Source organism: Balaenoptera ricei, chromosome 10, assembly GCF_028023285.1.
Source record: "Balaenoptera ricei isolate mBalRic1 chromosome 10, mBalRic1.hap2, whole genome shotgun sequence".
NCBI lineage: Eukaryota > Metazoa > Chordata > Mammalia > Artiodactyla > Balaenopteridae > Balaenoptera > Balaenoptera ricei.
Window position 1 is genome coordinate 18,076,630 of NC_082648.1, and position 27,369 is coordinate 18,103,998.

Genomic DNA, 27,369 nt, shown 5'->3' on the forward strand with positions numbered 1-27,369 from the left:
CAATACATGGTTGTTAAATATAAAAACTCAATGTCTTTATAGTACAGCAATGGAATGAGCCACAGCAAGGCAATTTTGGTTTTTCCTCATAATATCCACAGATACAAATACAAACCAGTTCAATGTAAAAAATCCCAAATTGATCATTAAGATGGCTGGAAATGCCTGAAGGCATTTGTAGGAAAAAAGGTACATCTAAAATTTTTAAGTTGAATACATTTTCTACAAAGATATAGTCTACCTTAGTTAACTGGAAAATAGTAAACCAAGATAGAAGTTAGTTTAGACTGTAATTTAGAAGTAGAAGCTACAAAGCTGATAGTCAGCAAGACCAATGGGACAAAAATAAAATTTCCAAGACCAATGAAACAAAAATACAATTTCCATAGCCTTATTAATTTAAAATAATTCTACAGAGTTGACTTTTTCTGATCTTCATCTATCTGAATTCATATAATGAAATAAATTATAAATTATAAAATACATAATTTGGCTATTTATTTCACCCACATGACATTTTCAGTGACAAAACACAACTTATGAAAAACTGTTTTAGTCAGATTATGACTGAAGTCATCATAAGAATATACAGATTGATTGCTTTTTGTTTGTAACTAGCATATGGTAACTTGTTTGTTAGAAGTAAGGGAAAAGCAACACTCAAATCAACACATCATGTCAATTTGGGCACTCTTCAGTTTTTATGGTTTAGATCCATTAAATTCTACTTCTGGTCCCTTCCTCTCCTTTCCTGGGGATACATACAAATGTGTAAGTGTCTTCCTTCTCAGAAAAATACATGGTTAATACGTGTAAGGGAGAGGGATGATGGAATTCTATGTGGAATTCCGACATCTGTATGTAAATCAGGCTACTAGGGACAAAACATCACAAACGTGTATTCAATGGTAAAATATCTGGTTCACCTCTATTACAATTGAGCACTAATATATGCAAGGAACTGGGCTAAGCATTGTGCGCATAAATGGGAACTGTTCCTAGTTGCTCTGTTTAAAAGAGCTCACAACCTAGAAAGGTAAGTATATCCATAAATAACCTGCTTCATTATAAATAATATTTATGGTAAGTGCCAATGCAAAGTGAACAATGTATTAGAATGGTACCAAAGAGAGTCAAATTCCAACGAGGACAAGCAGAAAAAGTTTCACCGAAGACGCAGCATTTACTGCAGGCTTTGAAAATGTGTACAATTTTAAAAGGCAAAGAAAAGAGGACAAGAAATTAGATTGAGAGAATAGAAAAGGAAAACTGATTCATCTGGACTAGAGTTTCTATATGTGAAACTAGGGAAATCAACTCTTATTTTAGAAAGAAACTAGGTAGGAAGTTCATGATGCAGACTTTCTTAAGAACAGGAAATATAAGATATAAATTTATAACAGCAAATAATTTATACTATATAGTCCCCAACAGTAACATAATATCTAATAAAAGTATAATGTGACTTGCCCTGATCATTGTGAAACAGGGTGATGGCTTTTACTATATAGGAAAAGATAAAAGTACATACTAAAAATCACATTGCCAGTATCATTGGTCATAGGCCTCTAAAAAAGTGACCCAGCCACCCTCATGTACTCATGCATGAAAATTCTTTACAGAATTGCTATAAAGATCTAATAAAATAATCAATATGAAATTTCTGAGCATCGTTTCCAGTACACAGTAAACGCTTACTAAATGTTTATAGCCTCTGAATCTGAGAAATAATTTTGTTGGCCACATCCATTCATTGAATACATACACTCATGTTTTTCTCTACAAGGAAAACTATTGTTTTCTTTCTTTTAAAAAGCATTCAATTCTCTGTAAATAAGCCTGTTTGAACTGCTCATAAAACTGCATTTTTAAAAAGTAGCAATTATAAAGAAATTTGCCAATAATATGTTTCCTTTCAAGAGCACCACAAACTTACTCCTGTTGTGTTATTTGTCCCATTCTGGGTTTCATTCACACGTTGAACTATTCCAGAAATACAGAGAGGTCCAGCAAAACCCAGTAAGTCAGCAAGATAACGAAATGTGCTACTAAGTAGAATTGGTCTCCCAAAAGCTGTGTACATCGCTAGCCATATAGATGGAGTCCGATTTGGATGATCGGCCACTTTTTTCTGAAAGAAAAAAAGAAAACTCGATGAACCATAATAAAACAGTAGAGCGGCAATTAATCTTAGGAACTATGGAAATCTCTTCCAATATTTCTGATATTTTAAAAGATTAAAAATAAATGTTACTGAATCCCTTTCAATACAGTACATATAGTCTGGTATCCTTGCATCCTTTGTAAACAATAACTACTGAATGTGTTTTAATGAAATAGAGAGAATGAAGAGTAACCAGACCAGTTTTTCAAACATTTTGTATCATTTTTAGTTGTCAAAAGATGACCCCAAATTCTTAAGACCAAACTAATTTTAATTCCCTTTGATTTAGAAAATGAATAAATCTGTCATGAATATTACCAAATAACACTGTATGGAAAAGAAAATAGTAAAGTACAAAGGTCCAGGTTATTGACAGTCTAGTTAAGATTTCTGAAGTCACCAGATTACAAGAGATTCACCTATCAAGTTACAAGCTAAACAAAAGAGATCATCCAACTTCAAATTGTTTCTTCTCCAGGTATTTCCCATCTCCATAAACGGGGGTCAATAATTTTTTAAAAGTTATGTTAGACTTGTGTTTCCTAGTTATTCCTTAAAGAAATGCAGAATGAAGAATGGCATATTTGCTTAAGCCAACTCATGGCTTCACACTTCTACAATCATGTGTTGAAAAGATTTTAAGACCTGAACAATCATAATTACATCTTGGAGAGGAAGTAGATAGAGTTTCTTCATCGTGGCAAAGAAGCTAACTCAATGCATTACAGTTCAATCGTGTTTCATATTCAACTCCCTGTGAGATGAATAATTCAGTTATTTTTTAAAGTTTATTGATAAAAGACATTAACACACCAAGTTCAATGACCCTGTATTATAAAGAGCACTCAGAAAACTTAAACTATGCTTAGGCTATAGCGTTCATCTTTACTTTAGAAAAGACGTTTTTAAAATATTATGCAATACTTTTCCCAGAGGTGAAACCAGAGAGATGACTCAGGTTCGTTTGTAGTAACCATTTCCTGCAATATTAATTTCATAACACACATTTTTGACACAAAACAGAGGTCATTTTCATCATTTACCATAAATGCTTTGTTGATCTTGATTTAGAACAGCCAGAAACTCTTTAATTGATCCATCATACCCAATTCCCTTCCAATGTTGGTGTAAATACTCCTATTTTTAATTACAATAATATCTGTAGGTGATAGCAATATAAAATACATCTACCACGGTGGCTATCGCACAGAACTACTCAGAATGATAACAAGACAAATTGAAACTATCCAAAGATTCTGATATTTAAATTTTTAAAAGCAATTATAAATACCCAAAGAAAGTACAAGAAGAAACCAATTTTGCCAGACATATAGGATGATACATGGAGTAGGCAGATGATGCCCCTTTATTTAATTTAGCTCCCCAATTTTGAAATACAGAATCCAAATTTTAATTAATAATTAATTTAAGGGTTTTAGTTTCTCAAAAGTTATTCATGGATATTTTCCCTTTAAATAACAAAATTATTGACAAGCTACTTGAAAAAAGACAATAAAAATTCCATGAATTATTAATATAGGGTGACAAGGATTAGACATACACAATTACTGAACTTAATTCTTACTTTCCATTTGGTCCTAGAGAAAAGACAGTCTTCTCTCTGTCCCTCCTCATGTAGTGACTGGGCAACTAACACACCATATTTCATAGGCTCTTCTGGTATATTCTCAGCAGTCCAGTTAACATGACTCAAAACTACTGGGAAAGACAGATCGAGAAAATCTGCTCTTCCTTAACTGTAGGTATTATTTAAGCTTAGCGCCTTTATATTAATAGGCCCATCCTCTACAATCACGGACATGAAAAACAGATACTCACTTACCTTTTGTTCTTCATACGCATCTTTCAAACAAACATAATTTGTTACCGCCCTCATTGCTATTGGTAATTTTCCAATCGCCTTCAGATCAATAGGCTTTTTATGAGCGGATATGATGAGCGTGTTCATCCACCAGTAGGTCGCTTTTGACAGTAAATTCACGAACGGCTGAAGAAATCTCACACCCAGATCCTGGAGGTCTTCAGGAGGCTTCACTTTCTGGGGATTCATGAAGAACACATATCTCTGTGGCAAGAAAAATTCCACAGGATAACAACCTAATTCTTTTTCCACATATTACAAATAAAATTTTGGGCTTCCCTGGTGGCGCAGTGGTTGAGAATCTGCCTGCCAATGCAGGGGACACAGTTTCGAGCCCTGGTCTGGGAAGATCCCACATGCCGCGGAGCAACTAGGCCCGTGAGCCACAATTGCTGAGCCTGCGCGTCTGGAGCTTGTGCTCCGCAACAAGAGAGGCCGCGGTAGTGAGAGGCCCGCGCACCGCGATGAAGAGTGGCCCCCGCTCGCCGCAACTAGAGAAAGCCCTCGCACAGAAACGAAGACCCAACACAGCCATAAATAAATAAATAAATAATAAAATTTTAACCTTTTCTACATTTTCATTTCATGAGGCCAAAATTTATATTTTCATACTTCTTTCCATCCCTTTCTGAAATATTCTTTTGAGGAAAAAAAAATTCCCTTTCATTGTGACTAGATTCTAATTAAATTCCAGAATTTCACACTTAATACACTGGGGCCAATGTTAAAAATCAATTACCCCTTTAAGAGAGAGTTATCGCTAAAAATCAATCTTTCCTGATATCCTTTCACGATATTTCATGATACTTAGTGGTAGATTCAACTAAATGAATATTTTTACATCATGCAGATTGATTAAATGTGTTATCAACACCACTGTTGAGTCACTCTCTGTTAATTTGTGGTCTGGCTGATGTTCGCTGTTTCCACTATCCATTGCAACATGTATCATGTCATTCACAGCAAACTCAGAGTGCTGTGATGGAAAATGAACATTGAAAAATCAGTCACTAGTATGTCACACTATATAACGGGCAGCGTTATGTGGCGGGAAGTACAATAGGTTTGTAATCACAGACCAGGTGTGAGACTTGACCATGTTACTTTGGCTATAAAGCTAGAGTTATGTCTACAGAAGTTTCTTCATCAATGAAATGAGCAAACTGGATTAGGTTATCTTCTTTTCCATTCAAAATTTCTGCGAATACACTAGTTTGATTAAGCCAGGTTTGCTTTGGACTAATCATGGATGATGGAACTACCTGATGAAAACAGTTTCATCGATAATATAGACTAAGCATAATGTCTGGCACATCATAGGCACTCGACCAATATTTATGAATGAATACAGTAAATAGATTCCAGGGTCATATTGAGATTTCGGGAACATTAATGGTCTGAAACTTAGTAATTAGTTCAATTTTATATTTATACACGTAGATGATATTCCACTGTTTATCCTCTTAAATACTGATTCTTAACTGACAATGATCTTTAATATTCGGGTCTTGAACTCCAGTAACTATACAAAAATCACTAGATACCTACTCTGACGCGAATGACATTGATCTCCACGGCCATCAGGAGTCCATTCAAAATGACCATTATGCCTGTGATGCAGAAACGCAGGTCTGATACTCCCCAACCAGACTGCCAGTATTTGACCAACTTTATGGTTTTCGTGATAAAGGCCATTACCCAATACAGGAATAAGGCTGGAAAAATAAAAAGTAAAAAGAAAAGATACAATCTTTCACTGCTATTTTTTAAAGCTTCACTGAAATTTCAATATAAATACAATGTTGACAAAGACAATTTAAGATATTCTATTTCCAGATAATTTTATTTGTTAAGAAAACAACAGATATGCTTTAGTGCACTTTTGGAGTTTTGAATTGCAAGTATGATAATGACTTTAAAATATTAGTGCTTCCACTCTGATTATGTGGGATAGATGTGCAGATATAAGGAGACATGTAAATAAGGACAGACTATACTCTACAGAACTTAACGTGTAATTAATTCTATAGACTTTAAAGTTGATTTTATCTTTTGGTCTTGTTTTTTAAGAAGCCCTGATTATATGAAGAGTTAACAAACTGTTATCTGTGTAACCTATCCATTAGTAAGTATGTTGCAATTTCCAGGGGTGTTATCCTGGAATTATTATGGAATCTATGTAGCAATGTAATAGGGTTTCTGCTTTACTGATCAGAATTCAGGTAGTAAGTGACTCTTCTCACTCAAATGGTTTAAAACGCCACAGGCATCCACAGTACACAGAGAAGAACACTGATCCTACAGAGCAAATGAGACCACAAGTAGGTCAGAAAAGTAGGGATCTATATCATCTCATAACCACAGCCAGCATTTTGCAGAAATATGAGATGAAAGCACAAACTTTCCTAGAAATCTGTTGTCAAGGATCCAGTATACTTTGAACTTTGAATAAAGCTCAGTACAAATGAATATGAGATGAGGAAGAAGAAATCTAAAATACACATAAGACAATCCCGCTTGGACAACACTTATCAAAACCAGAAAGTTTAAGGGTGATCACAACTTCCTTAGAGAAAAATAACTGAACATTGGCATAGAAACTTATATCTTTTTTTTTAGCTTAAAATACAGGGATTGTCAGAATGGATTTAGAACAAATAAGCGGACCAAATTATGTGCTATCTAAAGAGATTCACCTTTAATATAAAGAAAGAGTAGATTGAAAATAAGTGGGTGGAAAAAGCTATACAATGAAAACAAGAAGCATTAGAAACTCAGAGTGGTTATATTAGTATCAGATAAAATAGACTTCAAGACAGAGTATTATCAGAAAATTTTTAAACTTTTAATAATGATAAATGTGTCATTTTTCATAAAGACAATGAAAAGTACACATATGCCTAATGAAGATTTAGAAAGTCTGAACATTATCAACCACCTTGAACTACTTTATATGTATAAGATTGATATTTAATATTATAAAAATACACCACCTCTTCAAAATCTATATTATTGTTAAATTCACATGGTACTAGTACACACTATATATTCAGAAAACAAGAAGCAATAAATTGAAAATAATGGAAATCATATAAAGAATGTTCTCTGATCACGATGAAGTTAAATTAAAAATCAAGAACAGTAAGCATATTGACTTTTCTATTGCTGTTAAGCAAATTATGATAGGTTCAGAAATTTAAAACAACACACATTTATTATCTCACAGTTTCTGTGAATCAAAGGTCCTGGTGTGGGTCAACTGGGTTCTCTGCTTCAGGTTCTCATGAGGCTGCAATCCAGGTGTGGACTAGGGCTACAGTCTCAACAGATTTGGTATCTTCATCTTTGCCAAACCTTATTGGCTGGAAGCAAGTCACAGGTCCACTCATACTCAAGTCACTCAAGGTCCACTCACACTCAACTCACAGGTCCACTCACACTCAAAGTATACAGAGTGTGAACACTAGGCAGAGATAATGGAGGTAACCTTTGGGTTTTTCCACACACTAAGATATCTAGACATCTCCAAATATTTGGAAATTAAACAATATGCAAGAGGGAGGAGATATGGAGATATATGTATATGTATAACTGATTCACTTTGTTATAAAGCAGAAACTAACACACCATTGTAAAGCAATTATACTCCAATAAAGGTGTTAAAAAAATACATTTCTAATTAACCACGTTAAAAAAGAAATCACTAGGGAAATTAGAAAATATTTCAACTAAGTTATAAGGAAAATACTACAGATTAAAAAATTAAGAATTGCAACTAAAATACTTAGAGGAAAATTTGTGGCTTTAGATATTTACTTTAGAAAAAATTAGGTCCAAAATCAATGACCTAAGTTTCCACATTAAAAGCTAAGGAAATAACAATGAACAAAATAAAAAGATGAGAGATAACTGTGAAAGGCAATACAATAGAAAGTGAATAACTGAGAAAATGAACAAATCCAACAAGGTTGATTTTTTTGAAAAGATCAAGAAAATTGATAAGTCCCCAGCTAGACTGATCAGGAAAACAACACAGATTTACCAATTTTAGGAATAAAAGAAGAGTTATCCCTACGTATCCTATGTACTTAAAAAATATGATCAGGGAATATCTTGAACAACTTTTATGACAATAAATCAAAAAACTTAGATGAAATAGAAATTTTCTCTATATGTGGAATCTAAAAGGAAAAGATACAAATGAACTTATTTACAAAACAGAAACAGACTCATAGACTTAGAGAATGAACTTATGGTTACCGGGGGGAAGGATGAGGGGGAGGGATAGTTAGGGAGTTTGGGATTGACATGTACACAGTGCTATATTTAAAATGGATAACCAACAAGGACCTACTGTAAAGCACAGGGAACTCTGCTCAATATTATCTAACAACCTAAATGGGAAAAGAACTTGAAAAAGAATAGATACATGTATATGTATAACTGAATCACTTTGCTGTACACCTGAACTATCAACTATCACAACACTGTTAATCAACTATACTCCAATATAAAATAAAAAGTTAAGGAAATAAAGATAACTTCCCTTGAATCTAAAAAAAAAAGTAAAATAAAAATAAGCTTATGTAATTTCAAAAAAACAAAGGAAATTTTCTCAAAAACTATAAATGCCAAAACTGCCATAAGAAGAAACAGATACTCTGAAGAGTCTATAATAAAGAAATAAATTTATCATTTAAAATCCCTCCTTAGTTAAAGCTCCAGGCCCAGATGATTTCACTGGTGAATTCTACTGAACATTTAAGGAAGAAATGAAATTAATCTCACACAATGTCCTTCAGAAAACAGAGAAATAGAGAACATTTTCCAATTCATCTGTGTATCCCAGCATATAAAAGCCTGACAAAGCTATTGTGAGAAAAAAAAAAACAAAACCCAGACCAATATCCCTCACAATAAATGTAAAAAACCCTAACAAACTCTAGCAATATGTAGCATGGATAACGAATCATGACAATGTATGGCTTAGCCCAGTATGCTCGGTTACTTTATCATTTGAAAAACCAATCAGTGTACATCAGCAGAAACAACAGAAATATAATTGCTACAACTGATGCAGAAAAAAAGTCTTTCAATAAAATTCAACATTTATCATGACTAAAAAAAAGAAACCCTTGAGAAAGCAAAGCTTTGCATAGAAAAAAAACTTACTTGATAAGGTCTTATATAAAAAGCCTATAATCAATTTTATAATTAAGTATGAAAGATTATTTTCCCCCAAAATCAGGAGCTAGATAAGGATTTCACTCTCACCATGTCTATTCTGCATCTTACTGGAGGTTCTACGTAGTGCAGTATAGCAAGAAAAAGAAAAAAAAAAAAAAAGCATAAAGTTCGAAAGGAAACAAGTATAACTGTCTCTACTTTCAGATGGTATGTTTGTTTATATAGAAAATCCCAAAAAACTTACAGAGCAATAATTAATAAAAGTGATGAGTGAATTTCCAATGTAGCAAGATATAAGGTCAATATAAAAAACCCATTGTATGTTACACACTGGCAGAAACAATTGGAAAATAAAATTTTAAATAAACTTCCATTTATAACAGCAGTGGTAAAACAAAAAAGCTAATAATAATTTTAACAAGACATGAAAGATCTCCACATCTCTATAAAATATTGCTACAGGAAATGAAAGGAGACCTAAAAAAGTAAAGAATGGATTGTGAGACTCAACATTTTTAAGATGTCAGTTCTCCCCCAAATTGTTCTGTACATTCAGTGCGATCCCTATCATAAGCCCCCCAAGGAATTTTTTTTTAAAGTAGGAACTGACGACCTGATTCTAACCCGTATACGGTAATAAAAAAGAACTAAAATATCCAAAACAGTCTTGGGAGAAAAACAAAGAAAACAAGCTGTATGATCGTAATACATGACTTCAAGACCTCCAAAGCTACAGTAATCAAGACAGAATAGTGATGGCATAAAAATCCATGAATGCATCAAAGGAATGGAAAATATAGAGCCAAGAAATAGATCATACTTAAAGTCATTTGCTTTAATTTTTTCAAAGGTCCCAAAGCAATCCAATGAGAAACGGAAAGTCTATTCCACAAATGGTGCTCAAACACAGCTATACATTTGGAAAAAAAGAGAACCTTGACACCAACCTCATATACCATACACACAACTAATTTTAAATGGATCACAGTCCTAAAAATAAAAACTGAAAGTATAAAGCTTCTTAAAAAACCCAGGAGAATATGAGAGAAACATATTTTGAGGGAAGGCAAAGATTTAAGACAAAGAGAGCAATATACATGAAAAAATAATAAGTTATACTACATTAAAATTAAAATCTGTTCATCAAAAGACCCTGTTAAGTAAATGAGTTTGCAAGCCACAGACTGGGAGGGAAATATTCTCAAAACATGTGTCTGATGACATGCTAGTGTCTAGTATATACAAAATACTCCTACAACTCAATAATAAAAATGCAGTCCAATAAAAAGTGGGCAGGAGATATGAATATGCACTTCACAAAAATAACAAATGGCCAATAAACTCATCAAAAGTGTTCAACATCATTAGTCATCAGGGAAATGCAAATTAAAACCACAATGTGTTATTAGTACACACCCACCAGCATGGCTAAATTAGAAAATCAAGATCACCAAACGGATGTGAAACAACTGGAATTCCCACACACTGATAGTGAGCATGTAAAATAAACCACTTTGAGAAAAAATCTGGTGGTTTCTTACAAATATAAACATTTATGTACCTACCCTATGACCCAGCGATTTCATTCCTAGATATTTACCCAAGAGAAATAAAAACATACATTCACAAAAAACTTGTACATGCATGTTTATAGCAGCTTTTTTTCATGATAGCCAAAATCCAGAGACAGTCCAGGGGTCTACTGACAAGAGAATAGAAAAACTGTGGTGTATTTACACAGTGGAATACAACCCAACAATCACAAGAACAAAATACTGATTGATACTACATGATGGATGACCCTCCAAAAGTCATGCTGAGAGAAAGAAGTCTTACAAAGAAGAGTTTACACTGTATGATTCAATTTATGTGAAGTTCTAGAACAGGCAACTCTAATCCATGGTGAGAAAAAAATCGGTTAAATGTGCCTCTGCAGAGATGAAAATGAGGATTGATTAGTAAGGGGCACAAGAAAATTTTCACGGATGATTACGGTGTTCTAGATCATGATAGGGTTATACAGGTGTATGCATTTAACAAATTAAGATTTCTGTACTTTGGTATGTAAATTTTATCTCACAAAAAGAACTGCAAACAAATATTTAACTTTAGCTAATAATATGCATGCTGAAATAATCAGGGAGTGACGAATAGCAATGCCTGCGACTTACTTAAAAATGCATCAAAAAATTAAGATGAATTGATGGATGAATAGGGGAGTGGAAGGATGTAGATATTTGATAAAATAAATAGAAGAAAATGTACACTGAAGAATCTAGGTGGTAGAAAAATAAGTATTCATCTAATGCTTTCAACTTTCTGTATGTTTGGTGATGTTCATAACATAATGCTGGGACAAAATTACTAGTTCTGGGTTCTTAAAATGTGTGATTCTTCTAGGTCCAAATATTTCTTTCCTAAAATAAGGAGAAAGTTAGACTAGCTTTTAACTCTATAAGTCCTTCCAGAAATATGATCAAATTGTGCCCTCTGTCTTGTATCTACATAAAAATTTAGAGCCGGATTCTGACTGCATTTCCTTCAAAATATTATTAAATTGCACATTTCCTTTCTAATTACACCTTATAACTCTTATATCCACATCAGTTTTTCAGAAACTTAATGTCAAGAGTATTGAATTCCCAATGTTATATATATTTTTGCTGTTGCCTTTTTTGGGCACCTACATAAGATTTCCGTAATAATATCTGCCTACAATTTTGTACCAAACAGCTTTCTATTAAGATAATTCTGACTTGGACAAGCCTTTTAAATTAATATTGAACTCTGACTACTTGTTTTTATTTGATTACCTTTGCTGAATCATATAATGTGACGCAACACAGAATTAAATAATCAGCACTTATCACTTATTCATTTCAAATTTTAATGTCCTCTGGATAAACAAATAAAATAATATTTGTGTGGTTTAATCATTCCTTTTCCTAACTGCTATATTCAGTAGTCAATGTCATTTTCATCAAATAACAATCAAACGAAATCCATGAACCTTAGAAAACTGTAAACATTTATTCACACAAAAACATACAACTCTGCCTACCACTTTAGAGGACACACAGGCCCCTGCAGCCCATGCATAATCCATGTTCTGTATCTTCACCTCAGCTTTCTATATGAAAGTGTACACCAAGGAATGCAAGGATGGATCACAGTATTACATGTAACTATTTGGGATGAGTTCTTTATTTCAGCATAAAGCAAAAAATAAAATTAGGAAAACTTTAGACAGTCTCTGATTTCCACAGGACAAGAAGGCAAGAGAGGCTTATAAAAAGTAATGTTAGGCAGGATGTAGATGTGAGGGGCTATGGTTTGGGGGCAGCTGCTTCTCAGGAGAGTATAGTTTTCAGCATGCAATGAACCACACTCCTCTGCAGAGAGGCCCCCGATGCCTCAACAGCAATTCTAGGAAGAGTGTGACATGCCCACGGCATCCATGAAAGACTTGGATCTTCAGAAAATGCCTCAGGCCTCCAAACCAGAGGCAGAAACATGCAGAACTAGCTGGGGTGACTTGCTCATCAGATGTCCTGAGGGGATAGAGTTTTCACAGCCTATAATAACTCAACTTACTTCATCTCCACATTTAATGGGAGACTAAAGGAGAATTAATTATTATGGTTTTCTCATGCCTTCCAATCCCTACCCTTGCTGAGAGCATTTACTATGAGGAAAAAGAAAAACAAATAGCTCTTTGGGGAAAAAATAACAATTACAACACTTGGATCATACTTACCTAAAAGTAATTTAGGAAAATTTGATGTTTCAATATTATGATAATATACTATTGATGTTGTAGTGGCAACAAATCCCATCACGGCCGGCATGAAGAGGTGGAGATGCCGAGACTCTCGCCGCCTACAGAGAGCGGGACAGTATCAGTGTCTACAGCTGATGGTTCCAGAGAGCATCACATTTTGTTCCCAACTTTTTCATTAAAACGTTCTCTTAGCAATTTTAAAATACAAAATGAGGTATTTTATATACAGAATGCTACAAGAACATACAAGGAAGATTACATTGGGAGACATAATTCTGCTGAAAAGACTTACCCTCACATGGAGGGTTGGGTAACTACAGCTAAACAAGATGTTACAATGCTTACAACAAAAGCAAATGTATAACAATTCCTATATTGAAGGGCAGAACTGCTGAAATAATTTAACACCTGAAGCAAGGAAAAACAATCAGCTGAATATGAACTCTACTGTAGGTTAAAGTACATTTATTCTTTTGATAGTTTTCCCAAACTTTATGGCCTTCAGTGACTTCTCCATTTTCATTAATTCATTCAACACATATGTGTTTGCTGGTCCAGACACTATTAGATTGTGGGATGCAACAGTGAACAAGACAAGATATAGTGTCTGTGGTCACAAAGTCTAGAGTCTATTGAGAAGAACAATAGGAAATAGGGAATTATAACACAGGTGAAGGGACTGGGAATGCATGCAAGGCTAATGCCTGAGACAGAGAAAGCCTTGAGAAAGAAGTGACTTCTAAACTGAAACCTTAAGAAGAGGAATTGCTCCTCAGAGGAAGGAGAGGAAGACTGCTCCAGGCAGAGGGTCCAGATACGTCCAAGGGTACCACTACAAGCAATTCAGTGTGACTGCAAGGACACGAGACTTCATTCTGAGGGCAATAAAGAGCTTCAGGTGGATTGGAAATATGCCAGGACAGATGTGCATGGTAGACAGCCCTCAAGTCCATTTGTATTAATAATGCCATACAGTTAAACATTTACATTTTCTCAAATTATTGAAATATATTGGTACACAAACGGTATAGAGAAGGAAGTAAATAGTTCAAGAGTGAAGGAAAGAGGAAGATTTGGGAAGGTCGTTTCAGAAAAGGTATAGTTGACAATGAGAACTGAAATATAAAAAGGAAGCCACTAGTCAGGAAAGTGGTGGAAGAGCACTTAAAAAACAGGGAACAGAATGTGCAAAATTCCAAGTAGCTTAATGTTCTTTAAATAGTAAGTTTGAGATCAGTTTTATTATGAAAGGCATTGTATGCCATGGTAAGGAGCTAAAATCTAATCTTGCAGAAAACAGAAATACTTTAACAGGACAGTGGTAGAATAAGATTAGGGTTTTAGAGACAGATCAATCTGGTAGTAGTGTGGATGATGGAGTTGGTAGGTACTGTGTGTGTCTGAGGTGAGGGGAGAGACACAGAAGAAGGAAAGTAGTTAGTAAACTATGGGGAGAGGCCAGGTGAGAGATGATGAAAGCCTGAGTTGAGCTTTGGCAGCAGTAACATGAAAGAGATAATACAGTCTTTTGACAGTCCTTTTCTTCCTCCTCTTTGGACCACAGTAAGCCTTAGAGTAGTCACTTCTGGAGCAGGGTAACTTAGAGGTTAGAGTGATGAGACCTTTACTTGGAGAAGTAATTTGCATGTATGAGTTAGGAAGGTGTTTTGCAGGTATGTTACAGGCTTACTTTAAACCATTTAACTTATGCTCCAAAGTAACTGTAATTTAATGTTGGTAGAACAGCAAATTATGAATAGCTTTAATTGTATGTTTAAAGTCATATGTTCACTTGGAAAGGACTGTCAAAATGAACAGGACTTAGCGTTAGGGTATGAGTGTGACGGTGATGGAGATGTAGAGAACAATTCCCAGGGTGCTTGGGCGGATGGCGATAAGATTTTAAGAGGAAGAGCCCATTGGAGAGAGGAATGTGTGGATTGTGAAGGTGTCTAATAAACATGCAAAAGAAGATGCCTAAAAGGCAAGTGTATGTGGAGATCTGGAACATAATCAGGGACATTTGGAGTTATTAATACAAAGAGGGTAATGAAAATGTGATAGTACTATGATAGCGTAAGAGCTGGCTTAAAAACCACCCACCTCCTCCCAGAAACAGTTCAAATAATCAAAGAGAAAAAGTAGGAAATAAATAGTTCATCGTTACGGAAATTAAGAAATGCTTCTAATACTCTTTAATTATTGAAGCAAAGAAAGAATCAAAAGGCCACTTAATATTTAGAAAATTAAAAAATGAGCACACTACCCATCAAGGCCTATGAAATGTGGTCAAAACCATACCCAGAAGAAAATTATAATCTTAAACATTTTCAATAAGAAATTATTATAATAAATAAATTAAGTAGTCAATTCAAGAAGTTAGAAAAAGAATAACAAACAGTAAGGGAGGCAACAATAAAGGATTAATAAAGATAGCAGAAGCTACAGTAAGGGTCATATTTACTTTATTTCTTTATTAGGAATTTAATATGTTTCTTAACCATACTAGTATTTTTATTAAGATTTCTATCACATTGTAACTGCTCTACTTACAATGTAGTATAGTTTTTGAGTGTCCCAAAACCCTATTCTTTCCTTTAACCTCTATTATTTTTAGAGGAAGATTTGCAGACTTAAGTGTTCTGGTAGAAGCATAAATACCCCATTATAGCAGAAAATCTTTAGTCAGAAATTTAGAGAGAAAACCAAAAACTATATAGCACAGAAAACAAAAGAACAATTTCAAAAAAAGAGAAAATGATAGAAATGGAAACCTAAATGAAAACACAGTAATAGTGAAGATTTTAATTTACACTTTTCAAATTTGATGGATTAAATAATATAAAAATAATGAACATACAAGACTGTAGCAATCCAATGAGTAAACTCAATAAAATTTTGTCTCCTATAAAGAATATATATTATTTCTTAATACTCATTAATTACTTATAAAATGATGAAATATTTGACTATAATGAAGATGTTAATGTCCCAGAAGGTATTCATTTAATAAATTACATGCTCTAATAATAAACCAATCAAATCAGATTAAAGAGCAAACTGAAAATGATTCCTAGACCTAGGAGAGTATCTCCACCAGAATCACAAATTACTTAGATAGAAATAAAAAAGAGAATACTTCTTAGGAAAACCGGTGCAAAACAAGATGTTTCAAAAGAAAAATTAATAGCTTTAATATTTGTATTACTAAAAAAGAAAATCAAATATTCAATCAGGAAAGTCTGTGCATTGTTTCACTAATTATAATGGGCATTTGTGATATTTTAGGTAAAAAACAGTTCTTAAAATTTTGTTAAAAAAAAAAGAAAGAAGGAAGGAATGATCAGCAGTGTCAAATATAATAAGTATGTTAAAGAGGAAAAGATGTCCATGAAGCCATCATTAATGTTCTCTGGGATACTTGCAGAAGCAGTTTCCAGAATAGGACAAGGCATGAGAGAAAGCAAACAAAATCTTTGGGTTCAGAAGTAACTGGAAGATGTCTTTTGGAGAGTCCTGGATGAAAAGGGGAAGGAGAAGAGTCTGCAGCAAAAGAATGGGAGAGGGTAGCACAAGATCAAAGGTGTATTTCTGCTTGTTTGTAGCATGGGTCTCTTATATCACTACGGCTATAAAAAAAAGGTTCCGTCATTAGCACATGTCCTCATTATTAGCTCAGCCTCTGTCCTAAGTCTCTGACTGAATCTACACATCAACCATGAGGTTGGAAAGGAGGACTCATCCTTGCCCACACGATGTCAAGCTTTTAGGACACATGGGACTTCCACTATATACAAGTACATAAAAACATGGAGAGTTAGCCTATATGTTAAGGGAATAAAAAAATGAAGACTAGAATTGGATATGCTAATACAATATAATACAAAAATGCCAAAGAGTTGTAAGCAATTCTCAATAAGATAACAGCCAATATGCTTCTAAATGCTTGGAGAGGCGACATATCTTAGGGTCTCTGATTTTCCTTTTAATCAGAAACTAAGATGTGCACATATATGCAAAGAACTGTCATAAAACATTACAAAATAGATGGCTCCAGGACAAAACTCTTGAAGTTTCATTCCTTGTTAACTGCGACAGAAAAACATAAAACTCAGGAGAGGTTCTTATTCGATAAGAGGAAAATGATTTTCGAAACTTTCTTTTTTAGACTTTAAAGACCTTTTCATATCAATTCTTCAGTGAAAGATATACCATTTAGTGTAATTTCATAATCGAAATTTTCCTATTACTTGAGTTTATTTTCTGTTACTATGTGATAAAAATATTTCTCCCACATTATGTTCAAGTTCAATAGAATTCATTACATTCTAACTGCCTAATACAAACTTCTTCTTTTATAAGAATGACAAAATTCCTTCAAAAATAGGGGTTTCATGACAAATTCTGATTTTGAAATAGTTAGGTGCTTTGCCTCAATTTGTAGCCGTATCCTCACTGGTTCTCAGACTCCTTTAATGCCTGCCTCATCTATCTTTGCTATTTTACAAAGTAAATTGAAATATCTGAGAACTGGGTATATATATTTATACATAAATATATAACCATTGGCGCTATATGTTAAAATAGACAATCCTTCCTGCTATTTATATCTATTTTGAAAGATAAGGTAAACGTCAAAGTGTTTAAAAAGAGAAAACTTTCTGCCAGGGCTTTGTAGACAAAGGCGCGAAGAAACAAAGCACAGCAATGAACAGAAGCCCCAGAGATCTGAACTTGTATTATCAGAGAAAGGATGCAGCACCACAAAAATACAGACAACATGCATGTTTATCGTATAAAGTGGGTGACAGCTGTGGCGCCTAATAAGTTATAACCAAACAGTTAAGGCTGACTTGGTACGTTACACTCTCAACTACTATCCATAGCAACGTACCCACTAGGATTACGTAATCCCATTAACTAAGTGGAGTCACTTACGAATCTGAAACGATGCCTTCTGCTATTTCACACACGTGCACAAATAGGAGGGCAAATGTAAGAATCCATCTCAGGTTGTGTCCAGGAAAATGAAGCCATGTATTGTGATGAATTTGTACTTTTGAGCTTTGACTCCCCCACCCTGAAAAAGGTAAAGAGATAAACAAAGGATCAATTAGAATCATGGAAATAATTTACATTGTGATATGCTGGGTGGCAGGGGGATCCTGAAACCTTATTCCTTTCTAGGATAGCAATAGAAATCCTGGGCTATTTTCATTATGTTAAAAAAAAAAAGAACAACTTCAATTAATTTTTCCAAGACTGCCTAGGTTAACACGTTAACATTTGTTGCCTTGCTCAGGAATAACACAAACTCTGGTTATTTCATGCTCATTAGGCTCTTACTGACAGGTCTCTGATTCACTCAAAAGAAAAATAAATCAATGATGATATTAACAAAAGCAATTTGGAGTTTCAAATCTTTCAAAAGATGAGGTTTGTGGGAGGATTGACCGAAAAAAAACCCCATACTTGGGGATGAAATATAGGACCCATTGGTTGAGTCAACTCTTAATCATATGCATATCATGCAAGAAAAATGATAACCTATGACTCGGCCAGCACTATTCAGCAGTGCTAGTGGTATTTTCTCAAAGAAAGCTAAAGCGTTGTTGATTGACAAGCTTTTAAGGAGGCTCAAGAACATTATAGGTTCACCCTTAGCTCCTCACTGAAGAAAAGAATTAGTTACCAGATTACGTTTTAGTAAAATTTCGATGGTTTCCCCTCAAAAACACAGAGTAATGTCAACTCATATATGAGGTGCTAAGAAAGGACCCCGCTCTTGTCTCTTTTGTCACTGTTATTTTCTCAATTTTTTGACTATAGAGAAACCCCACATACTTCAAGAATGAATGGGGGTGTGTGCTAAAAGTACTGAAGGAAGAAATTTCTGTATTTCTGGACAAAAGGGACCCCTGAAGCATTCTTTGAAAAGAATACTGATTCATATCTTAGTTGTTCATTATTTGAAAATTAGTTACATTTCGCATATTCTACTAGAATTTATGCTGTAAACTCCTGCAGGCAAGCTCTGTCTTTTTTCGCAACATTGCCATTTTCCTTATACCTGACACTTCTTTGAGATTTATTTATGATCTCTCACTAACTCAAGTAGCCAATGTTATGGATCAGTAGGCTGCATTTTTCTCCACCACTTCCCTTTGACAATGTTAATTCCAATTCCACTTGATTCAAATACCCTTTTGCCAGCCTCTGTGTTCCCTGCTAGAGATGCAAACAGGACTGTAATAATAATTGCTCTCAATAAGTTAACTGGATGTCAAAAAGGAATTATTAACTGTACAATTGCAATAAAAAACAATGTTCTACTTTTGGCCAAAGGGCATTCTTAATGTCCTGCAAATGCCACCACACATACAACAAGAAGTCCTGGTCCCAATATATTTAATGTCTATGCATTTGTTTGACATGAATAACTATGTACCAAGAGTTATGCTGGCCTCTGCATAATACATGTCATATAACAGAATTCCTTTGGTCACTGTTAGAATGCTAAGTACATAGTAATCTCTCAATTAAGACTTGGTCAATGAAGAAATAAAAACTTACAAATTATTTTTAAACATTTCTTTAAAGCAGATCCTTAAATTATGCTTGCTTGCTTAAGAAAACAGTCTGATTGTTTTTTCATTTATTTTTATGAGCAAAATCATGCATGGGAATATTAAGCACCAAATTCAAAATAGTGGTTACCTCTTTTGAAAGGACAGTAACATAGGATGCAGGAAGAGTAAGAGGATCAGGAAATGGCATTCATACTTTTAGATTCCTTAAAGTGAGTGTGGTAAAGTCAATAAATGTTTATTACATTAGCCTCTGTCATTTTTATATATGAAAAATATTTTATAATTTTAAAATGCTAAAAGGTCTATTTTGGTTGTTTTGGAAAAGTTATACAAATTATACATAAGTGCCCTAAATAACTGTATTTTGTGTGGATATATATATATGTAAACTGCAAAATAATAGGGAAAACTATATTTTTACCTTCTTCCTAAATAGTTTGCACATGTACTCTTTCTACCTGAAACACACCCTAGTTTTTACTTGCACGCTCTGTATCTTTCAAGTCCCCAAACATGTCACGCTATGCATTGTCCCCACCAGCCCCAAAGCGAGTTAGTTGCTCTGGCAGGCAAACGCCCAGGATAATTTGTTCCTGTATCTGTAAATGCGCTTACAAGGTGGTGTTGGCATTTCTCTTCACTTTCTGACACACTTGTTTCACTGGAAAATTCCTGTGAATATTCCAGGCAAGTACTGTGTTTTACCCATTTTTCATTCTCTTCACCTAGCACAAAGCAAGCACTCACCGAATACTTTTGATCTATCTCATATAATTCTCTTTCCCTCTTTTTAAAAAACTGCTGCTACTTGAAGTCCATTTCTAAGAAGGCATGTGACTTCTACTTTATCTATAGAATATCAGACGCCAAAAACATAAGTAATTGGAAAACAAAATACTTGCTTGTTCTTTTCCCACAGACTTACATGCTAGTTCCCATGCTGGAGAAATTACATCAACATTATACCAAATCTCAGCCATTAACAAGACTCTTCTTATAAACACTAGGTGATGAACTGTAGGACAGTAGGGTACTTACCAATAAACAATATTGGAAAAGTGATAAACAACAGGAAGACGTGAGGGACCAGGTTGAGGGCATCCACAAAACAGGGATTTTGCAACACACCATCATAGATATTATATGAAGAAATATTGTTACCACAGAATGAAAGGCTCATTTCTTCTTATATAGTTTACTCTAAAAGGGAGAGAGAGGAGGAAAAGCCTCTTATTATGAAATTCTCCTTCATTAAATTATAGCCTTAAAGAGGTGTTATATCACAAAATTAACCCCCTTTACCTTTGCAGTTGAGGAAGTAGAAAACTCTATGCCAAAGTTATTCAAGATTTACTTATCTTTAAAGGCCTTATACCTTCCATAAGGTCCACTTTTCAATAGGTATTTTTTCCAGATTAAAATATTCCATTTTAATTTGGAAAATACATAATAATTGATATCTACCAATAGTGGTAGCTCAAAGGAGTGTTTGTCTAAATAAATAATCAAAAACCAAAAATGGTTGTTTATCAAGAAAAAGGAGGGGGGAAAATGAAACTGACTGAAGAGTAAAAATGGTGTAATATCAAATCCTTTCCCATGGTCATTCATTGAAAATGCTTTCACAAACAACTTCAGCTGGACACAATTTACTGCAACATTTCATTCATTGCAGGAAATAGTAATACAACGAGACCAACGCGGAGGCAGCCAGCATACAGCCTTTTTCTGAACAATAGAAAAATCAAGTGTTTAAGACTAATTAAATATAATTCAAGTGACAAGTTAATGAAACTACTGAGGTCCCAGGGTCACAGCCTATTCTTACATGAAATGCACCCTACTCAAGTTTTGAAACAAAGGATGCCTTTTTATTGGAAAGCTCTATTGCATTAGAGGAGAAGTGGACAAGCTTAGAGAAGAAACAGAGGTCAAGATTACACACGGTTTTCTTAGCCATTGTTGGGACTCTGGCTTCTACTCTGAATGAAATGGAGCCCCTGAGAGGGTGGAGGTCAGAGGAGTGACAAGCTCTGACTTACAACATTTTCAGTGAATTCTTACTGCTGTGCTGAAACATGGTCTAAGAGCCAGGGTCTATTTCATCAAATGTGAAATGCCAGCAAGAGTTTTAGCATTCGGAAAACTTCTTTTATAATGTCTACTATTTATTTAGCACCTACTAAATTCTGGGAACTTTGCATACATTATTTAAGCCCTCAGAACAATGAAGCAATGTTTGTGGCGCTCTTCATATTTTACAGAAGATGCTATTGATGTTCAGAGAGGTTCAATAACTTGCCAACCAGCAGAGTAGCCAGAATCCACATACACGTGTCTGACTATAAACTATCTTCATCCCACTCCATCACATAGCTTCCAACCTGTTTTTTTAAAGCAATCTCTTATCTATTCATATTAAAATAAGCAGCAGTTTAAGCTTTCAACCTCACTGGACTTTGTTTCTTTTCCATACTTATGTCACCTTGGATTCTGAGTTAGGTTATTCAAGCTTGGCAAAGGTTTAGATAACTAAAATAGTACCTTTTCTCTCTTCCCTTTCATTGATAATTGATTTACCAATGGTCACGAATCATATTTTTTCCTAGAAAAGAACAAAATTTGTTATACAGAAAAGACTGGCAACAGTAGGCAAACTATTGGAGAAATCAAATTTTAAACAAAAATTTTATAAAACATATGAATAGAACAACTAGTTAGAAAGTCTGTGTATTAACAGTCTGTAAGTGGTCATATGGAATTCCTCTCATATTATTTCTGGTAACACTTTTTTTTCTTATGTTCTCTAGTCAAGACCTTTTTTCATCTTTTTAAAAAAAAAATGTTACATTTTTTTAAAACTCAAGATGAGGTTATATACTTGCCAAATCCTTACCAACTGTTAAGGTTCTAAGCTAGATAAGGGAATTTTTAAAAGGACTTGAGATTTTTAAACTAGCAGTAAAATGGAAGTTCTGAGTTTATAATTGTATGTTAGATGTATTTCTGGTAAAAATGAAGAAAACAGAAACTGAAAAATCATAGCTTGTAATGGAATTTTTAAGACTACATCCTTTACTTAATAGAAGTGATACAAGGAAACTTTAAGTTCACTCTTAATTGAAAGACATGTATAAACTGTTTCCTAGAACAAACCGGAAAATAATTTTTACTTTAGCTAGTTTTATAATCTTATCAAAAGTTATAGTATTCCAATTGGCTACATTTATAAACCTTGATATTTCATCATGATCACTGAGCCAGATGCTAAAATATAATCTGAATTTGCAAAACATATATATACTTCATTAACGATAAGCACTGCCTGCCAGGTATTTAATCAATCCTGAAACCTACCAATTAAGTAACCTTTGGATACGTAACTGTGGAAAGAAAATATCAGAAAAGTACAACAACCTGAAAAAGTCAAAGAATATTTTTAGCCATGCACTTGATGTCTGGGACTTTAGGCCATTAATCGATTAAGTGTAAAAACACTTCTTGATACTGACCATGCACTGGGCACTAGGAGTTCAGCACTGCACAAAACAGAAACAGTCCCTGTGGTCTTAGGCTATATAAATCAGACTAGATTAATCCCAAACATTCTTGGTATAATGTAAAGGTTATGATCCAAAAGACAGGGAAATATACAATGATATAATGGCACTAAAGTGCATACTTCATACTGGTGAAGTAAAAACTTTAGAATGATGTTTTTCTACCTTAATCTTAACCTCACATTTCCCCTTGGCTCCCAGCCTGTTCACTGTCTCTCTCTGCATCCCTCCTTTTGCTTTTTCTTCTGCCTCTTCCTCTATCCTTTTCCCCTTACCCTTCTCCTCCCCAACACCCAGGCTGTATGCGGCACATTCTAATAACCAGCCCTTACTACAACCCAACACGGACAAAAAGAGGGAAAAAGTAAACTTATTGCAGGTCTGTTGACATTGTTTGTGTTCACCTGAGGCGTTTTATTCAATCAGGATTTTTCAACTAATTCTTAAATCTCCAATTGTCATTCAGGGTTTCCCTCCCAGAACCCAGGTTAAGTTGGGAATGCTTTGGAAAGGGTATAAATTGCTGCTCTTGCTGGATAAATGCTGTCACATGACACCTACAGCCCCACCCCTTCTGGAGCTGTCTAGTTCAGCCAACACTGACAGAGGCTCCAGCATCCAGGGGGAGGGAGAGGGAAGGAGGCCTGATAGGAAGTTATGACATTTTTCTCCCCACAAGCATAAACCCATAGAAAGATGTTCAACTGTTTATGATAGCTGATAGGGTTGGAGAATTTGCCAATGAACTTTAAAGACAGACACCAAAAGTGAAACTTCGATTCTAGGGATGGTCTGTAGAGTAGAAAACGTAAAACAAAAATACTCCTTGATGACCAAACTTATGATTTCATGGCAAGAATACTACCCTCAGTATTCTTATGCCTTGAAATGTATTGGGTGAAGTTCCACACCCTCAGGACTTATAACATTTGAATTCAGTTGATGAATATAAAGTAAATAAGTGAAAACTAGTGTTCTTTTCTGGTCACCCAGCAGACAGATGGAACAGCAATCCCAGAGAATTTAACATGCTGGAAACACCTGAAGAAAACATGCTAAATGCAATATAAAAAGCTTGCATTCTCACACACAATATAACTCATTCTTCAGTTATTCAGAGATTAACTAATTTATGTTGTGAGATACAAACACAACATTTTAAAGAACTTACTCAAGCCTTTATCATCATCTAGGGTATGTACAGGATCAGATCACTTAGGAAAACAAATGTAATTAAGCTATTTGAAGTTATTCAGTCCATGGTTCATAAAATACGAAGTAAAAGACATCTGTCTATCTATGTATGAATGACAGATCCAAGTAGGAAATCACAAGCAAAAAAGTCCCGACTTCTGATTTAGTGCCTGATCTGAAGCACCCATCGAAGTTCTACTGCATACCAAAGGCAACGTTGGAACAACTCAGCAGATAAGATTCCTTACACAGACACTCCAGCGATTCCTTTTTTTTTTTTTTTTAATCCCACACTGGACAAATAAAGCAACAAATAAATACCTTGGGCAATCGCTTGACGCTGCTTCAAACCCCTACTGGTGCACTTGCACTACCTTCGAAACACCGGCTTCCTACACTGTCTTAAGTGTAAAATTCAAAGCAGGACGCAGAACTCCTATAAATCAAAGAGGAACACAAGCAGATGGAAAGTTACCTCGTGAACAAGACGGAAATGTCTGAGAGGGAAAAAAAAAAAATGTAATAACTCCTTTCACTACATCCAGTTGGTTTAAGCAGGAGCCGACCAGAGTTTTCTAAGTAAAGCTGGAAACCTGATCTCCACGCCCTCTCTTCCCCGGCTGGGGCCCGGTCCCTTCATCCTAGAAATAGCGACGGCGACGGCGAAGCGCCGCGAGAGTGCGCGGGAGCCTTCTGGTTGCCGAAAGATTAGATCAAAATCGACAGCTGAGAGTTTTCTGTAAAATTCTGAAACGCTATGTATGTAGAAGACACGGACTCACTTACTCCGAAGGCAGCGTTTTCCTCCCCTGGCCGAAGCACGCCGGGCGCCGAGCGGATTATTTTTAGGGTGGTGGGAGATCAGCTGCTGCCTCCTATCGAGTTTCTCAATTGCACAAACTGCTCTGGGCTGAGGCGGACGCGGCGACTCCGAGGCAGGAAACTGAGAAGAAGCCCCGAGCGAACGCCGCGCCTGGGACTGGAGACCCTCCCCACCCCCGCTCGGCCCAGCTTTCCGCCGTGGAGCGGCAAACTTGGGGCGCGCGAGACAAGGATTTTACAAGTAATGTGCGTCTCCCCAATTCATTAGACGCCGAAACTTCACAATCTACGATTCCTTTATCCCCAGAGTCGAGTTTCCCAACGTTAAAACACGCAAGGTCACTTGCACTTGTAATTTTTTTTTACCGCAGGCTCTGTATGCGCCCTTGTATTAACCACATAAAGAAGCGGATTTGGGGGTTTCACCATTTTCCCCCTGAGCGGACCGGGGAAAGGAAGGGCTCATTCCACACGGAGGAAACGGCTGCCAGGCTGTATCCTTGCGTGGGAATGTCTCGCTTGAGCAACGCAAGCTCAAGCCGAATAATCGCCCCAGTGCCCCGGGAAACCTGGTGACTCCTCTGGACCAGTCGCCGCGCTCCCGAAGGGCGACCTTTAACCCTTGCCCCCCGAAAGTGGGGCTTTGGCTTCCCATGGGTTTACAATCAGTTCCCCTCACGCTTGGTCCCGACCAGAGAAATCATAAAGTCTCAAGGAGATAAAGTGTTTAAAATACACTCACCCCACAGGAACTCCCCAACCCGGACGCAAGCCGTAAATTTTGTCCCGGGCAACCCTCTGTAATTAACACTCGTTTTTAGCAGGGGCCAGTCAACGTGAAATGACCATTGTTTTCGTCAACTGTCCTGATCTGAGAAAGGATGGTCAGCCCAGAAGGCTGGTGCCTCCGAGGCTCTGTGCGCGACCCCCGAGGAGCACCACTCCAGGCCCGCGGGCAGCCGGAGCTGCTCCCCTGACCCCAACCCCAAACCCCAAACCCCAAACCCCGGCGGCCGCTCCGACTCTGGGTCAGAGCCGCCCCTCGCCCTGCCAGCCCCGGGCTTTCCCCGCGGGCGCCTCCCTCTCGGAAGGACGCTGCTTTCCCGGGTGAGGCCCGGCCTCCTCGGCCAGCGACTGAAGCCGGGAGTCGCGGCCGCTAGGGGTCTGCGGGGCCTCGTGGGGCGACACCGGGAGGCTCCAGGAGACTCTGGGCCCGCGTACTTTGAAAACGTGGCTACTGCACCCTGGAGCTGTTTGCCGCGACGCAGGCGCAGGGAGAAAGCGCGCTTCCAGGATGGGGATCCCGGGACTGTGGCCTGAACCGTGGGGACCCCGTGAACAAGCCAGAAGGGAGACCAGAGGCTCCCAGCGCGTCTAGGAAGAGAGAACAGGAAATAAGGGGTGCAGATAATCCCCAGATACAGACTCTGAGTGTGACCACACAAAATCAAGTTGACTTTGAGATTTCATATCTATATATATATATATATATATATATAAGCTATATATATCTAACAAATATATATATATTTATATTTGTTAGATATATATATATCTAACAAAGAGATATATTTATATTTGTTAGATATATATATATCTAACAGAGATATATATATATATAACAAGGTCATTTGTTACGATTAAAAGTCATGCTTTAAAAAAATATTTTTAAGTCAAACTTTGGAAAGTATGGAAAAGTATAAGGGTGACCAATAAGCCCTCAAACTTATAAAACTACTGAAAACATTTAGTTATATTTTAACAAAAACAAAACAAGTGTAGTGTTAAAAAGCATGGATCCAGGAGCCAGCCTGCTATCAAATCCCGCTACCCTACTAGTTAGCTCAGAGACTTGGGACAAATTGCTTAATCCCTCTGTCTGTCAATTTCTTCACATATTCAATGGGACGAATAAAAAAATGCATGCTTCATAGGCTTTATGTGATGATAAATGAGGTAATCCCTTTAAAGCTCTGAGAGAGTGCCTGCCCCTTCAATAAAAGCTAAAACATGCTATTGTGATTATTTTTTCTATGCATATTTTATGTTGTTGGCAGCTGCAAAATAATTTGTCTCCTCACAGTATCTTTTAAAACAATTATTTTCTGATGGCATTTTAAAATCTTTGTAGAAATACTTTTAAATGGCTGCATCATGTTTCATTTTGTGGCTATACCATAATTTTAAAT

The 27,369-nt window shown here is 35.9% G+C and overlaps 1 protein-coding gene across 7 annotated transcripts in view; it reads right to left on the reverse strand.

Moving 5' to 3' along the window:
• The window catches only part of ABCC9 (ATP binding cassette subfamily C member 9), a 142,512-nt gene extending 117,035 nt beyond the window's left edge, over window positions 1-25,477 (reverse strand). For 4 of the 7 annotated variants that reach the window (XM_059935425.1, XM_059935418.1, XM_059935423.1 and 1 more), the window contains exons 1-9: window positions 25,145-25,477; window positions 24,680-24,794; window positions 22,149-22,209; window positions 20,643-20,804; window positions 17,953-18,094; window positions 12,991-13,112; window positions 5,595-5,761; window positions 4,008-4,250; window positions 1,937-2,131 (exon numbers count right to left, since the gene is read on the reverse strand). In XM_059935425.1, coding sequence (XP_059791408.1) covers window positions 1,937-2,131; window positions 4,008-4,250; window positions 5,595-5,761; window positions 12,991-13,112; window positions 17,953-18,094; window positions 20,643-20,784 — 1,011 coding nt within the window. In that variant the 5' untranslated portion in view covers window positions 20,785-20,804; window positions 22,149-22,209; window positions 24,680-24,794; window positions 25,145-25,477. Of the gene's footprint in view, window positions 1-1,936; window positions 2,132-4,007; window positions 4,251-5,594; window positions 5,762-12,990; window positions 13,113-17,952; window positions 18,095-20,642; window positions 20,805-22,148; window positions 22,210-24,679; window positions 24,795-25,140 lie in introns of all 7 variants that reach the window. The other 3 variants (XM_059935422.1, XM_059935420.1, XM_059935421.1) reach the window with 3 other exon arrangements.
• Between the last annotated feature and the right edge of the window lie 1,892 nt (window positions 25,478-27,369).